General features: G+C 47.8%; 3 protein-coding genes across 5 annotated transcripts; 2 read left to right on the top strand and 1 right to left on the bottom strand.

The window, feature by feature from the left end:
• Positions 1 to 442: 442 nt before the first annotated feature.
• fgf9 (fibroblast growth factor 9) lies at positions 443 to 2,296 on the top strand. Of its 2 annotated transcripts, none has more exons than XM_068328563.1 (4): positions 443 to 1,350; positions 1,496 to 1,627; positions 1,713 to 1,816; positions 1,884 to 2,296. In XM_068328563.1, exons 1-4 carry the CDS (start codon positions 1,188 to 1,190, stop codon positions 2,064 to 2,066), a joined length of 582 nt encoding a protein of 193 aa, XP_068184664.1. In that variant the 5' UTR covers positions 443 to 1,187; the 3' UTR covers positions 2,067 to 2,296. The 2 variants fall into 2 exon arrangements, with proteins under 2 accessions (XP_068184664.1, XP_068184665.1); XM_068328564.1 differs by having other exon boundaries at positions 462 to 1,350; positions 1,499 to 1,627; positions 1,884 to 2,291.
• Positions 2,297 to 4,139: 1,843 nt separating this feature from the next.
• Positions 4,140 to 8,746, top strand: tmprss3a (transmembrane serine protease 3a). The gene is made up of 13 exons (XM_068330233.1): positions 4,140 to 4,217; positions 4,485 to 4,722; positions 4,968 to 5,081; positions 5,156 to 5,272; positions 5,474 to 5,597; positions 5,736 to 5,855; positions 5,953 to 5,999; positions 6,227 to 6,392; positions 7,059 to 7,228; positions 7,300 to 7,395; positions 7,462 to 7,604; positions 8,215 to 8,367; positions 8,623 to 8,746. Exons 1-13 carry the CDS (start codon positions 4,140 to 4,142, stop codon positions 8,665 to 8,667), a joined length of 1,611 nt encoding a protein of 536 aa, XP_068186334.1. The 3' UTR covers positions 8,668 to 8,746.
• Positions 8,747 to 8,777: 31 nt separating this feature from the next.
• On the bottom strand, positions 8,778 to 15,035 carry pknox1.1 (pbx/knotted 1 homeobox 1.1). Of its 2 annotated transcripts, none has more exons than XM_068328562.1 (11): positions 13,934 to 15,035; positions 13,581 to 13,693; positions 12,366 to 12,496; positions 12,009 to 12,180; positions 11,714 to 11,914; positions 11,518 to 11,635; positions 11,258 to 11,355; positions 11,039 to 11,167; positions 10,869 to 10,945; positions 10,627 to 10,793; positions 8,778 to 10,550 (listed from the first exon to the last, which is right to left on the bottom strand). In XM_068328562.1, the coding sequence occupies exons 1-11, from the start codon at positions 14,028 to 14,030 to the stop codon at positions 10,369 to 10,371; spliced, it is 1,485 nt and encodes a 494-aa protein (XP_068184663.1). In that variant the 5' UTR covers positions 14,031 to 15,035; the 3' UTR covers positions 8,778 to 10,368. The 2 variants fall into 2 exon arrangements, with proteins under 2 accessions (XP_068184663.1, XP_068184662.1); XM_068328561.1 differs by having other exon boundaries at positions 11,485 to 11,635; positions 13,934 to 15,034.
• Positions 15,036 to 15,240: the final 205 nt, after the last annotated feature.

Raw genomic sequence — 15,240 nt, 5'->3', positions numbered from 1 at the left:
CCGATGGGCTCCAGAGGTACTGCTTTGATTCCTCCACACACCAGTTTTCAGAGAAACTTATTCCAAAGCAGGTGAAATGAAATTTAAACTAACTTATTTCTGAAACAAGTCGGACTTCTATCAGCAATGGTTATTGTTTGACAACAACAAGACAACAACTCCCATGATCCCCTTCAGAATGTCACCAAATTATGTGATTAGCACTAAATAGTTTGAATTTATGTCAAGCTTCACAAGAGACAGCATCATTTAATTTAAACTTTAGTTAGCCTGTTAACTCAAACTCAACTTATGAAGTTACACCATAAACATTAAAATTTTAGTCAAATTATTTCTGAAACTTTGCAAAAGTACGTTGCAGCCTTCTAAGATGTAGATTTATTTTACAGATATAGACTTAGAAAGTTCAGTTTACATGTAGCCTTTAAGCTAAAAGTGTTAGTGCTCCCAACCTGAGTTCTGGTAGTTTGAGACCAATGCAGAGTTTGGGAATTTTTACCACAGATACTAAGATGAATAGTTCAGATCAGAATTAGTAGCACCAAATGAGTTGGATCTATCTTTGGGGTTTTTTGTTTTTTTGAATGATGCAACGTTTTCCTGTGATGCTCCAGAGATGTTTCAGACTTAAAAACTTCATCAGACTTTTATGACCGCGAGCAGCAGAGTGTGGAACTTTCTTTTCTTCCTTTTCAGGAAGAAAACACTAGAAATGTAGACAGACTGACCTGAACTTGTGTGTTTGTGTGAAGGAGTGCGCTCCCGCTATCAACTAGCTGCTCGCTAATCTCAGCGATTGTGATAGGGAACAGACAGTTTGCATGTCCTCTCGCCCGTCAGAGGGCTGATTGGGCGACATGAAAACATTGGTGTACGCAGTCCACACCCAAACAGAGTCTGTGTCAGAGTTCAGACCACTTCCAATCACGTCGGGTTTGATGCTGGAGGGAATCCGTGTTCATCTGAAAATCACACGTGTGTGGACGTCGTCGTTTGTCGGGATTTCTGATACGTCACTGATAGCGAGCAGCTGAGTATCTCCATCGGTGCTTCAGCACAAGAGGAGGACGTAAAAGCGCCCTAGGACACCGGGAGCCAAACCCTGACTGTGGCCCTTCATCAGAGGACATGACAGTTTGTAGGCCGTCGTCACCCAGTGTGCTGGCGGCTGTCTGACGAGTTTCGCGATGAGCGTTTCCTCCCTGCTGCTGCTGCTGCTGGTGTTCAGTGCCTACGATGGAGGGATGGGAGCCAAGAAACAGGAAGCCGAGGCCTCACTTGAGGGCCCCGGTGCTCGGCTCCGGGGCCTCTGGCTGCTCCACATCAGGGACTCGCTTCAAAAAGGAAAAGGTGAGCTGGTGCCAATTCCATCTTGATTTACTTCAAGTTCCATCTTTAGATTGTTGGGTTGAGCTGATAATTAAACAGTTTGACCAAAAACTTGTCAATTTGATAATAAAATAAAATAAATCAGGTTTAATCTATTCCAAACAAGCAGAATCTAAGCCTCTAACAACCAGGACAGGGATGAAGCAGCAGTTGCTCTACTGCCGCGTTGGGATTGGCTACCATCTCCAGATTATGGCCAACGGCGCTGTGGGGGGTGTCCACAAACCCAACGACAACTGTGAGTTCATGCCCCCCTACCCCAGAGAGATTCTGGTTCTGTGACGCTTCACTAGAATAAAACCCCTTCTATCCTGCGTCTCAAGGCTGGCTGAGGGTTTTTGCGATGAAACATGGAGTGGTGGTGATCAGAGGGGTGAAGAGCGGGCTGTTCCTCTGCATGGGGAGGGACGGACTGGCCTACGGAGCGGTAAGTAGCCGCCCGGCTCACCAACCTCCTTTGTAACCCGTCAGGTAATCCTACGTATCCTCACCAGGAGCGGTTTTCTGACGACTGCCAGCTGAAGGAGAACCTGGAGGAGAACCTCTACACCACCTACTCCTCTCTGGCCCACCCGGGGGTCTACCTGGCCCTGTCCCACAAGGGAGAGCTCAAGAAGGGCAACACAGTGGGACGCCACCAGGCCTGCACCCACTTCCTGCCCCGGAGGACACTGTGATCACAGTGGGGGGGCTTCTTCCTAGATTCTTCAGAGCCAGGAGGAAACACCTCATCCAAAGGACACAAACCAGTCGGATGGATCCAGACGTCTCCGAAAAAGAACAATCCATGGATTCATGGGACGTGTGTGTTATGAAAGATGATATCTAGTTCACCAAACAAACACATACCACCTTCACATTAGCTGGGCTAATTAGCATAGATACGTAGTGTTAGCTTAATGTGGTAAACCTTTGACACCAGGTATGTTGTGTAATTTATTGTTGTAACATGAACTGCAGTGTTGAATAAAATCTATATTTTTATACAGAACTGTTTGGAGTTCATGCAAATTCATAAACTCTTAAATTTTAAGTTTAAGGAATTTTTTTTAAAGAAATGTTAAATGTGGCAAACCATTTTGAATTCAGATTAGTTTATAGTAAAGTTTTGCTCCTTATAATTTAATCTTTGACATTCAAAGAACTCTCCACTAGTTTTTAAGATCAACAACAGTCGATTCAAGTCAACTTTATTTATAAAGTGCTCACTACAGTTGTGCAGTGCTGTTATTTTTATCACTAATAGATATGTGGATCCCCGCTGTTAATCTTTGTAGATTACAGCCACTCTACGGTACTTTAGCATGTAGCATGTAGCTTACCTTTAGAGTGAAGGAGGAGGAGGAGCAGGGAGGAGTTATTGTGGGTCAGAAGCAGAGTTGTCATCAGAGAGATGGTCACCACTACCTTCACTAGCTGTAGTGACTATTTCAAACCAGGGTTCCACTTGATAGTCATTACGGCAGGTCAGGATTGTCCAGAAGGTGTTTCTCTTTGAGTGAGGTTACCATTTATTAGAAAAATAACAAATTAACAGGTTAAAAGGTGGAAATACTAACTAGGTTTTATATCTGCTGGCTGACGTTGGTTCCGGTGAGAACCGTGTTCCTCCCACCGCCGAAGTGATCTGATCTCTGATCACCAAACCTTTAACACCTGTGAAAGGTGCAGCAGCCAATCAGACGTGAGCAAAGAGACACGGCATCAGAGTTAAAGCAAAATAAATAAAAAATAAGGCAGACACAAACACACAAACTATAAAACAGCTCCTACATTAGACTTTATCATCCATGATAAACGGTAAAGTATAAAAAAGAACAACGCCTGAGCTCAACAAACAATAAGAGGAGGAGACTAGAGTGGGAGCTACGTGAACACACCGATGCTGCCCCCAGGGAGTTGTGGCAGATAGAGGAACTGCAGGACGATAGTCAGACATGGTGAAGCGCGTTTTTTCGAATCTCTGAATGTTCGTAAATTGAGGACTAGCTCTATTACAATTCCAGGATCCTTTAAGTGACGCTTCTACCAGATAAAAATTAGAAAATAATTTGTTTTTGCAGGAATTTTTAATGAGATATGTAAATGTATTATCATTATGAACATGAGCTGCTGGTCCCCGTGGGCCCCAGAAAGCTGTCCCCTCATGAAGACACCCCCCCCAAAGGTTAAATTCAACCATTTTTCAACAGGATGAATGAAGTTTTATTTTAGTAAATTAGTGATTCTCAGCGAGTTGAATGGTTCTATTAGAAAACGTCTTCACAGAAACATTCTCTTCTTTGCCTGGCCCCACTGGACGGCGTCCCAGCAGTGTTATCCACCTCCACCACCACCACCACCACCACATCCATCACGCCAAGAACACTTTGGGACACATGAGCATGTAATCTTACCCTCAGAGTGGGAGGTTCAGCGTCACCCGATCCCCACTCCAAGCAGTGGCGCTCACCTGCTCAGGTGTCCCTTTGTACAGGAGGAGTCACGGCAGGAGGGGGGCAGCCATCAGGACGGAGAGAAGGGGAAGAAAAGGGGAGTAAAAGAGAGGAAGGGTAGAAAAAGGGAGAGTGACAGAAGGAGTCAGGGGGCAGACGGACTTAAAGAAAGGACAGTGGACGATGGCGCGATGACAAACATCTGGGTGGAGATCGAATTGTCGGCTGAAAGATGGTCAAACCCCGGAATAGAGTTTTATTTTTGAGGATTAATATTTTCCTTTTTCTCGTCTCCATCGTTCTTCTCCTCCACCGATGTCTTCTCCGTTCATCCCCACGTTTCTCGTCTCTTCTTCAGCAGATCCTGCTGCCGACGCGTCGTCTCCCCCAACGGTGGGTGGAATAATCAGCTTTAATATGTTACTGCCCATCGAATGAGTCTTTAGAATCAGACTTCTATTATTTCCTATAATTTCATGGCATCCAACCAACAGAATTAATTTTTAAAAACATAAAAAAAGATGAGAATCATGAATAATTACATTGATTACTGCTCAGACGGTAAGGGGCTCCCCTCTTTGGGGACTTTCAGAGTTGTCTCTTCGTCATCGGTTAGCTGGGAAATCCACTGTCATGATAAAACCCTTCTGTTCTGTCCAGGACCTGAAGCTGGAGGCCCCCCAGCAGCCGGACCCCTTCAGGATCGAGGTGGTTTCGGTGACGGAGGACGACCTCCCCACCGTCGAGACCCCCAACACGCTCATTGTCAGCCCGCTGGGCACCCCTGCTCCCGACTCCCAATCGGAGGACGACTCTGCCAAACCCGAGGAGGAGCCCCAACGCCCAGTGGCCTCCAGCCCCAACATGCCAATCACCAAGGTGCAGCCATTCATCCATGGTGAGGCCCCCAAGATGTTGGCGAGGTACCGGCGCAGTGATGACCACACAGGTGTAGGGTTACAGCGGGATCTGGTCGACATGTGAGACGAGCGGCGCCGTGTGAGAAGGATAATAACCCGACAGGAACGTCCATGTTGTGGCCCCCCCGGCTCGCTGTCCCACAGACAGTCCAATCAGACGGTTAAACCTAATAAAAATATCCTCTCCTGGTTGAACATCCAATCAGATGTCTTGTCTCCCCAGACGACGACCTGGATAAGAGCTGGAGAAGCCGCCTTCTGGCGCACCGCCTGGAGGTGCTCATCGCCTCCTGCCTCATCCTGACGCTCATGCTCGCCCTCGCTATCGGACTGGGAGGTGAAGAGGTTAATGGCGCCGGTGTGGCGTGGACCCCCCATCAATGTTTGATGTGTGTGTGTGTGTGTCTACAGTGGGTCTGAGCTGCGTGGGGAAGTTTCGCTGTGGTTCCACATCTAAATGCATCAGAACCTCGGCTCAGTGTGACGGACAGCTGGACTGTGAGAACGGGGAGGACGAGCTCGGCTGTGGTACGACACACACACACACACACACACACACACACACACACACACACACACACACACACACACACACACACACACAAACACACACACACACACACTAGAAGCTAGGAGGTGAACACTAGCTGAGAATGTTACCTGTGTGTGTGTGTGTGTGTGTGTGTGTGTGTGTGTGTGTGTGTGTGTGTGTGTGTGTGTGTGCGTCAGTGCGTCTGAGTGGGCAGAGCTCCGTCCTGCAGGTCCTGAGGGGAGGAGTCTGGAGGACCGTGTGTTCGGAGGGCTGGAACAACTGGCTGGGGGCGTCGGCCTGCAGGCAGCTGGGATACTCCAGGTTCCTTCAGGGTCTATTAGCACCTCCACCCCGCCCCCCCTGCGCCCCCCTCCCTCTTTGATCTGGATCTGGGTTGTTCACCTCGTAGCATGAAAACACTTGACGTGAACGTGTCTTGGTCCTGCGCCCCTCCCTCAGGTATGTGGAGTCGTTCTTCGTCTTCCTCACCTCCATCGAGGAAGACTTCCAGCTCCACCTGGTGTCCATGAACCTCAGCCAATCACAGATCATTAAGCTGCAGAATGCCACCACCTCCAGGTAGGAGGCGTTAACAAACATGCCAAACTGTAGGCCCGCGGGCCGAATGTGGCCCCCCAACATCATTTTACGTGGCCCCCTCCTGTCTCCTCTGCAGTAAAGCCGAGTGCAGCTCAGGGAAGGTGACGACGCTCAAGTGTCTGGGTGAGTCATACCGCGTGACGAGTTAAGATGAAGTCATGTGACTCGTGCGTTGAGTCATGTGACTCGTGCACGCAGCACGTCGTTCACACGCACACGTCCACTGATTCTGTTCTTGGTGCTCAAAGCTATTTATAGCTATTTATAGAAATATAGTAAAATGAACCGTCACCTGTAAAACCCCGATGATGATTATTTGACGGTGGGTTCCGTGACCTCTGACCCCTCAGAGTGCGGCTCCAGGCCTCGCTTCAGCACCCGGATCGTGGGGGGGAACATCTCCAAGCCGGGTCAGTTCCCCTGGCAGGTCAGCCTCCACTTCGGCAGCGAGCACCTGTGTGGGGGCTCCATCGTCACGTCCCGCTGGATCCTCACCGCCGCTCACTGCGTGTTCGGGTGAGGCGCCTGTTACCGAAGGCAACACCATCACAACATAATAATAACAGTAGCTAGCTCCATTAGCTTAGTTAGCTAGATGATTAGCTTCTAGATCAGGGGGGGTCAAACTCATTTCCTATTCCTAACTATCAATGAATGAAGAAAAACAACATTAAACACAAGTTAGGACATTAACTTTGTTCAAAACGTTGTCAGAGTTAAAATTAGCTTAGTTACTGCATTGTGGGAAATGTAGTTTTAGTCAAAGCTTACTTTTATTTTTTAAGCTTACTTATTACTTTTTTTTTTTTAGACATTCTGACCTTTTATGCTCTCGTGGGCCACATAAAATGATATGGAGGGCCACATTTGGCCCCCGGGCCTTGAGTTTGACACATGTGCTCTAGACTAACCAGGAGACCTCTGGAGACTCGTTGTTGCTGTTTTTTAGTCACATGACCTCACAGGCTCAAGTCGTCTCTTCTTGGAAGCCATCGCCTCCTGCGGGGTTGAATGACCCGCTGCCAGCGAGGGAGGTGTCGGATGTAAACACCTCCGTCTTGGCATCCGTCGTCATGAAGTCAAAGTTGAAGGAATCAGATTTCTGTCCCTGCGGGGGGGGGGGTGAAGTAAACAACAACAAGCGGCTGTGGCTGGAGGTGTCAGACGTGTGTTTGTCGGCAGGTTTGCCGACCCCTCCATGTGGGTGGTTCACGCCGGGCTGACGGACCAGCCGGTGAACGCGGCTCAGGCTCTGGAGGTGGAGCAGATCGTCCACCACGCCCGCTACAGGCCCAAAGGCCTGGACTACGACGTGGCCCTGATGAAGCTGGCGACGCCGCTGGAGTTCAACGGTAAAGGCTTGATCTGAACCTGAACTCAGGCTTAAGATATCCAGGTTTATCATTAAGCCCCTCCCACCCAGGCTTCGTGGAGCCCATCTGCCTGCCCAACTACGGCGAGGAGTTCCAGGAGGGCACCAGGTGCTGGATCTCCGGCTGGGGGGCGACCGAGGACGAGGGTGAGTCAGCAGTTTCTGAGTGCATCAGTGGTCCCGTTTGTGCTGAGTCATGCCGGTTCCGTCCAGGAGAGACCAGCGTGGTTCTGCGTTCGGCCGTGGTGCCGCTGCTCTCCACCAAGACCTGCAACCAGCCGGAGGTCTACAACGGGTACATCTCCTCCTGGATGATCTGCGCCGGGTTCCTGGAGGGGGGGACAGATTCCTGCCAGGTGAGGACTATTTAGGGTTGTTTAGCAATCCCATTCTGAAGTTTCCATGGTAGCAGGGTGCATTTAGGTTCATTTATTTTCATCACATTTTGAAAATAATTGATTCCAGATTGTAGATTTTATGGTTCTGCTGCAAGCAGAATGGGGGGGGGGGTGTTTATCTTATATATTTTTAATTTTAAAAAAAATATATTACACATTGATCATTCTGCCAAAAAAGTGCAATTTGTTCATTGTAAATCTTTAAAATTAAACAGAATTTAGTATATACACATTTACATTGGTCAATCTCAGGCTACTTAATTTAAATTATTACAACTTTCAAAAGTTTGTGTTTTCTGTTACCAAAATTCAAACATAATTTTAAAACTATATTTAAAAGAATATCAACCACATACGTAGAATGGTTACATGATGAAAATACTAATATTTATTACATTTATTTATAAGAAGTACATTTTAATGAACTTTACAGTAAGTTCAGTCCTTTCCGGAAATGTGGAATTAAATAGAAAAAAACGGGACCAGTAATGACTCATTATTTTATAACTGCACTAAAATATTTTAATACCTTCATAAAAATAAAGTGACTCTCTGTGTGTGACCTCAGGGGGACAGTGGGGGGCCCTTGGCCTGTGAGGACTCGTCTGTGTGGAAGCTGGTGGGGGCCACCAGCTGGGGGATCGGCTGCGCCGTGAGGAACAAACCGGGGGTGTACACACGCATCACGCAGTCGCTCAGCTGGGTCCGCCAGCAGATGGAGGTCAGTGAGCGATGTGATTGGTTGTTGGGTTAAAGCCCCACCCCTTCACAAAGACATGCAGAAAATAATTCAATATTTTTAATTTAAAATGTTTAAAGATATTAGTGCATCTTTAAAAAACCTGTTTGTGACATCTTTTTAGTCTGGAGACATTTTTACTAAACTATCAGGTGGTTTTAGAAACTTTTATATTAAATAACCTTAATTTGAAACATCCCAAAAATTTGAAAAGATTAAATCTGTTTTGTTTTCCAGAGAGAAGAGACTCGAAACTCTTCAGCTGTGAGCACAGACAACTAACAGGATTCACCTCACACATTTCTACGTGTAAGAAAAACTAAATATAAAGACAGAAACTCAGCAATGGAGACTTTTTTTGGGGGGTGGCAGAGAAGAGGCGGAGCACAGCAGAGAGTTAGGCATCGTTTATTCCAAAATAGAAAGCTCTAAGGCAAAACAGATGAGAGAAAAGTGAAGAGCGCTTCATAAAAAGCAAGACGGAACTGAGGAACCCAGAGCTCAGCAGGGGCCCAGCCGGGGTCACTGCACCCCCCCAACTCCAATAGCCCCCTCAAACCCCCACCTGCATGAAATTCACCTTTTATCAACCAGATTCCTTCATCTCCTGCTTCCATCACAACATCAGACGTTCACACGAGGTGGAGATTTCACTACTTGTGGTGATGGGGGGGGTCATGGGGGTGTTGTGGGGGTGGCCGCAGCCCTCAGTCCTTCAGGCAGGCATCAAACATGGAGTCCACCCTCCCACTGCTGTCAGCGCAGTCGCGTGTACATAAATAAAAGCTGAATGCGTGCAAAAAACGTCCCACTTCTTTTTTTTTTAATCATGGAGTTGGTTTGTCCGTGTGTGTGTGTGTGGGGGGGGCATCCCCACCCCCACCTCCAGGGGCCTCAGCTTCATGATTGTGTAATTAGCATAGTGTTCTGGATTGTGCATCGGAGAAAGTGACGCCTATACGCTGCGACTACCGTAAAATGATTAAAAGACGTAATGCATGTTATACACAATGAGTAAAACGTCCGTTAAAAAGGTGAGCGGGCGCCGTCGCCATTGGTTACCGGCGTGAAAAAACGGACAACGCTTCTGCGGTTTAGTGTCTTTTTCTCTTTTTTTTTTTTTTACCAATTTCACCATTTTTTTTGTGCTTCTGGGAGGGATTTGTGTTAGAAAAGACGACGACAGGTAAGGCCTTGTTAGCGTTGTGAGGTTAACCAATTTAAATAGCAAGGTTGATTATTATTTTTTTAAATCAGCATTATTCAATTAAGTTTTTCCTTTTTCATGTTTTTTAGAAAACTTTCAAATAACCCCGGAAAACAGGGTCGCTAAGTTTTAATTATGAATCTGTACATAAATATTCCTTTACAAAAACAGGAGAACACCAGGATGAAACAAAAACACGACTGTTCATGTTCGGGTAGAAAAATAAGCTTCTCTCCTCTTTTAACCCCTTCCCTCCCCCCTGCATCCTCTCTCCCCCTTCCGGCTCCGTCGGGGCCCCCGGGGGCCAGTAAGAGTCAGTTGTAAGAGTGTGCACGTCTACTCAAACACAAGCATGCAAAAAGTGAAGACAAACTCTTACAGATACAACTTTAACGTCTCGTCCAGGAGGAGAAACCGGTGGACATTTAAGTAACGGAGGAACAAACTGTGTGTTTAACACTTTTCTTTTCTCTACGCTTTGATTTCATCTTTTTTTTTTTTTAGCTTAAATATACAAAAAAAAAAAAGTGCACTCGCATACATCAACTAAATTTTATAAAACGGTTTCTGAAATGACTCCTGACGCGCACGCACTCACACTCACTCACACACAAACACACGTGTGGCGGATGCGGCCAATCAGGAGGATCCGCCCCTCCTGTGGGATTTGTGCTCTTGGTAAACGTTGATGTGTGTGTGACGCGTTCCACCGACTCGTTAGCGCGCCTCATGTGTGTGTGTGTGTGTGTGTGTGTGTGTGAGAGGGGGCGGGGCCTCTACTGCAACGAGTCGCTGTTGTCCAGGCCCAGCCCGGCCATGTCCGTGTCGTCATCTTCGTCGCCGCTGTCCCCCGACTCGTCCTCGCTGTGGCCCCCCAGCATCACCTGCTGCACCGCCAGCGTGGCACCGTCTGACGTGAGGCTCTGTAGCCCCTCCCCGATCATGGTCACCATGGTACCTGAGGGTCACAGCATCAACGTCGGTCAGGCCGTACCGGCGGGGGTGGATTGTCGGCGGTCGGCGCGGCTGCCTACCGTCTGGCATGGTGACCTGCTGGTGAGTCCCCCCCCCAGCGGCGATGGAGTCGGGCCAGAAGCGCTGCAGCGGTCTGTTCTGGGGGGTCTTCTTCTTGGTTTTTGGGGTCTCGGAGGAGCTGGCGTCCAACATGGGCTGCAGGATCCGCCTCCGCGCGTTGATGAACCTGGAGGCGGGTCGATGAAAGCCGTCAGCGTCTGGGGTTCAGGCCACGCCCCCCCCAGGACCCGGAAAAACTCACCAGTTGTTGACCTGCAGCAGCGTCAGGTTCGTCTGGGTGGCAATCTGCTTCTTCTCGTCCTCCGTGGGATACGGATGCTGGGGGACAAAAAACAAAACAAAATAGGGGTGGATGAGAGGCGGGGCTGCGTCGCTAAGGGGGCGGGGCCTGCCGCTGGAGAGCTGACTCACCCCGATGTGCTGAAAGAGCCACGAACGCATGACGTTGGTGGCGTGTTTGGGCAGGACGCCGCGCTTGTTCTTTGTGGAGCTGTCGTCGTGGTTGAAGAGATTCAGGTCCTGATGGAACTGCAGCTGGAGCTGGGAGAACAGATCAATTCACAACTGATCAGTTCTACACCGATCAATTCAGAACTGATACATCTTCCTGTCTGTGGAGCAAAGCTTCACCTGATTGTTCTGGACGCGTATCGTCCCGGGAGACAGAGCCTGTGTCACCACCTGACCCTGAGGAGTGACGACGGTCACAGGCTGGTAGACGGTGCCGCCTGCAACACACACACACACGTGCGCGCACACACACACACACACACACACTGAGCTACAGAATGCTCCTGTAAACACGGCGTCTCGTGGGATTCGTCACCATCGGAGCTGCAGGTACGGCGGGACGGTACCTGAGGGCGGAGTCGTATGCCATGGTGACATACCTGCGACCACCTGGGTGGGGTTGACGGTCGTCACGGTAACATTGCCTTGCTGCAGGGCCGACGCCGGCACCACGATCTGACCCTGGGGACTGAGGGTCCCAGAGATGGAGCTGGGGGTCTGCAGAACACGCGGCCATTTAGAGAAGACCACAAACATCTAAACAATTACATCATCGCCCCCGCCTGCCGTTCACACCTGAGTCTTGGCGGGGGAGAAGTTCTGGACCTGACCCTGGACGGGGGAGTAGGGGCTGCCGGGGTCGCCGCTCAGCAGCGTCTCGCTGTTCATCTTGGTCTTCAGGCAGGCGATGTAGCGGCTGCAGAAGTCCTTACAGAGGTCGTTGACCTTCTCCAGCTCCAGCAGGTGGATCCGCAGCACCTGGATGGCTTTCACCATCTGCAGGGGGGGTTGTGTGATGTTAACACGGGCTTTAGATCGGTTTCAAATAGATTAAAACTCAAACTAAACCTGGACAACTCCAGACCCTCACCAGGCTGTCCAGCTCGGGGTCCTCGCTGAAGAACGGTTTGCCCTCCTTCTCCTGGCTGCTGACGAATTTCTCAATGTCGACGTCGAAGCTGGCCGAGGTGATGCAGTCGGAGCTCAGCGTGGAATGTTCACACTTCTCGAACAGCAGAGCCAACAGAGGGAACAGGGGATGTCTACAAAAGACAAACGGGAGTTTTCATTTCCAAACATCTCATTTATGTTCATTGTAAATAAAGAAAAACAAACAAATCCTCATATTTATGGAAATGAAACCAGAAAATATTTGACGTCTCTGACTGAAACTATTTGCGGATTGTTAGAATAAAGCTGACGTTTGATTGGCCGTTTGGTTTCTCACCTGTATATAGAGGCTTTGTCTGCATCCATGGGTGTCTGTGGCTCGGCGGGGGCCGGGCTGGGCACCTCTGCTAACGCCCCCTCGATGAACTTCTGCTCCGTATCGCTGTCTACTGTCGCCACGCCTTGCATCTGCAGGAACGTCCAAAAATCGAGACGTGAGGAGGAAAAAAACAACCACAGAGTAATAGACGAGACAGAAACTGACATGGAGATGAACAGAACGGCAGAGAATGAGAGACATAAAGACATCATGTGATGAAGGAGAACAGCCGGGGGAGCAGAGGGGGCAGACTGCACACAGAGCCTCGCTTCAGAGCGAGGCCTTTGGAGCATCATGAGGCCGCCGTCTGGAAACCACTTCAAAAACTTATATTTCTCATAAGATCTTGAATTTTTACAAGAAATGAATGTGAGGGATCGATAGGGAGGCAGAGACGTGCTCCTTCCTAACGGGCCTCCAATCAAATCGCAGAACCTCCACACTTTCCTGATCGGATTACGACTGAGAATATCGTCCTACCCGTGTGTGGACAAACACCTGTCACCACATGCAAATGCAAGCTCAGGTTAAAACATGGCTGTAAACTGTGACACGCGTTCACAGATTTTCTTTCGCTGCCTCCCAGCGGACCAGAAGCCCTTCCACGGCTTTAACAGCCGTCCCTCTACCATGAGACTGAGACCAACAATGACTTAAATTCAGTCCAAACAATCTAAAAATAATCACTCGCTCGGAGTGGAACATTTCCCATTAGTCATAGCTCCTTCTTGGTAATCGACATCAATGAATTTGGCACTTGAATAAAGATGTTTTGTAAGTAATTTATGGAAGAAATAAAACAGAAGCTCCCTTCTGCATCGGGGGTCGATCTATTTGAGGCAGCCACCGCCGCAGACACGCGTGGACGCTGCCAACGGATTATTCAAACTAACGATAACGACATTAACTGAGCCTGTGTTCCAGCGCCGCATGCATGAAGTGTTTCCCTTTGTTTGGCTGACTTAACACCACTAAAAATAACCCAGGAGGATCCACAGGAAAACAACGCTGAACGAAAAAACAAAAAAAGAGCTTTGAGTCGTTCAGGTGTCGCTGCTAAAGACACTCGTGGCCCATCGTCTTGAGTGGAGAGCAGATGATTCGTCTGCCAACTGAAGTAGGTCACGCAGACCTTGAGGTGCTAAATCAACCCCCACCCCACCCCCCACCCACCTGATGCTCCGCCTGTGGGTACTTGTCTATGGAAACCGACTGGGCTGCCATCGTGTTCACTGAAGATGCTGCAAACGCTGGGGCATCATAGAGAGCAGGGACAGGTGGCCAACCTACACAGCACACACGTTACACAATTAGAATACACTTTAATAATCAGTATGATACATGAAAGATGGTTATTATCTGCTGTGAGGGAGGATAAACAGAAAATCATGTGTAGCATGTGTAGCTCAAACATAAAATGCTTATTTTTATTCTGCTTTGCGTCCTCAGGTATTGGAAACCTGCAGCACGTCGAGAGTTAGACGGATCCATGAAGGATCAGGACATCCGAGAGGAAAACATCTCACCATCTGTGAGGAAGATGAGGCTTGGGTGGCGCTTAAATTCCAAGAGGAAGACGATCCTAAGCATACAGAGAATGCTGTTAAAATGTACTGGACCCATTCATGAGTTCAATTTCTGTGAATCTCCTATTAAAACTCACCAGCTTTTCAAACAAAGCTTAAGAAACAAAGGCAACACGAGGAAACACAAAATACCAGTTTCATAGTTTTATTTACTAGGAATAAACGGTTATGACACACCTAAATCAGCTGGGGCGTTCACGTCTAAACTGAACAGACAGTGGTGCAACTTAAGGCTCTAAAAACGCTTCGATCACTGATGATTAGCTCGTATAGTTTTTCCACAGAACGGAACCTTTAAGTCCACAAAGGCTGAGTTTCAGATGAATCTTGGATCGTTGCAGAATAACCATCAGTCACCTGAACTGAATACCAATAAAAAGACCTGGGGGGATTTTAAGGAGCATGAAAAAGTAGTAACATTAAAGATCAGGAGGCCTCCGTCCAACAGGAACGGGAGGGGGCCCGCTGTGAATGCTGCTGTCAGATTATAGGTCTGTACAGAACCAGACGCTCGTCTTCAAAGGGTTCATTTTGAGACTTATCAGTAAACTACCATCATTTTAAATTAACTTTAGAAAAACACTTTTAATGTCACTCACAGATATTCAGAAACATTGTGTGATTTGGAAACTGAAAGAAAAGCCACTTTGTCATTTTCTTCACAACCGCCTGAAAGTAACGATTTGAGGGTAAAGTTAATTTCTTTGTATCAAAGTAAGAAATTAATGAAAATGTATGTTTGTTAGTGATTGAAAACAATGACTTTTGAAGAGATGTAAAGATGTAAACAACCATGTTGAAATAATTAAAAATATAATAATATAATAAAAATATGAATTTTGTGTTTTCATCTGAACTGTCAGGACAAAAATTCCTCATGTTCAGTCGTGTCTCTATACATGGGAAATTCATTCTATGTTGGATTAAATAATTAAAAACTGCTAATTTCGATGTGCTCTAAAAAACAACAATCCTTTAAACAACAAAAATGTTTTTTAATCCAAACCCCAAGTTGTGTTTCTGTGAAAAACAGTGAGCTAATGCTAACGCTAGCCTCAAAGTGCTTTCACACACCCACCTATTGGAGCTAGCTGTTAACTCCCGTTAGCTGCTCTCACTGTTTGTGGCGGCAAGGGGGACATAAAGTTTAACATGCCCGTGGGCTAGCATGAGCTAGCCTGGGATAATGTGGTTCTTCATAGCACAGATGCTAACCTGGTGTTAGCCCCCTAGTTAGCCCCCCGTTC

The sequence above is a fragment of the Antennarius striatus genome, chromosome 12 (genome assembly GCF_040054535.1).
Source record: "Antennarius striatus isolate MH-2024 chromosome 12, ASM4005453v1, whole genome shotgun sequence".
Lineage (NCBI taxonomy): Eukaryota > Metazoa > Chordata > Actinopteri > Lophiiformes > Antennariidae > Antennarius > Antennarius striatus.
Note: the sequence above shows the minus strand (reverse complement) of the source record. Positions and strands in the feature narration are given on the sequence as shown.

What these genes read in the sequence shown, in the direction of transcription:
- fgf9 (XM_068328563.1), top strand. Translation starts at nt 1,188, where the DNA reads ATGAGCGTTTCCTCCCTGCTGCTGCTGCTGCTGGTGTTCAGTGCCTAC. An exon ending in CTCGCTTCAAAAAGGAAAAG is followed by an intron (nt 1,351 to 1,495) that starts GTGAGCTGGTGC and finishes ATTCCAAACAAG; the next exon opens with CAGAATCTAAGCCTCTAACA. An exon ending in ACGGACTGGCCTACGGAGCG is followed by an intron (nt 1,817 to 1,883) that starts GTAAGTAGCCGC and finishes TATCCTCACCAG; the next exon opens with GAGCGGTTTTCTGACGACTG.
- tmprss3a (XM_068330233.1), top strand. Translation starts at nt 4,140, where the DNA reads ATGTCTTCTCCGTTCATCCCCACGTTTCTCGTCTCTTCTTCAGCAGAT. An exon ending in GGTGCAGCCATTCATCCATG is followed by an intron (nt 4,723 to 4,967) that starts GTGAGGCCCCCA and finishes TTGTCTCCCCAG; the next exon opens with ACGACGACCTGGATAAGAGC. An exon ending in GGAGGACGAGCTCGGCTGTG is followed by an intron (nt 5,273 to 5,473) that starts GTACGACACACA and finishes TGTGTGCGTCAG; the next exon opens with TGCGTCTGAGTGGGCAGAGC.
- pknox1.1 (XM_068328561.1), bottom strand. Translation starts at nt 14,030, where the DNA reads ATGGGTCCAGTACATTTTAACAGCATTCTCTGTATGCTTAGGATCGTC. An exon ending in CCTCATCTTCCTCACAGATG is followed by an intron (nt 13,694 to 13,933) that starts GTGAGATGTTTT and finishes TGTGCTGTGTAG; the next exon opens with GTTGGCCACCTGTCCCTGCT. An exon ending in ACCCACAGGCGGAGCATCAG is followed by an intron (nt 12,497 to 13,580) that starts GTGGGTGGGGGG and finishes ACGTTCCTGCAG; the next exon opens with ATGCAAGGCGTGGCGACAGT.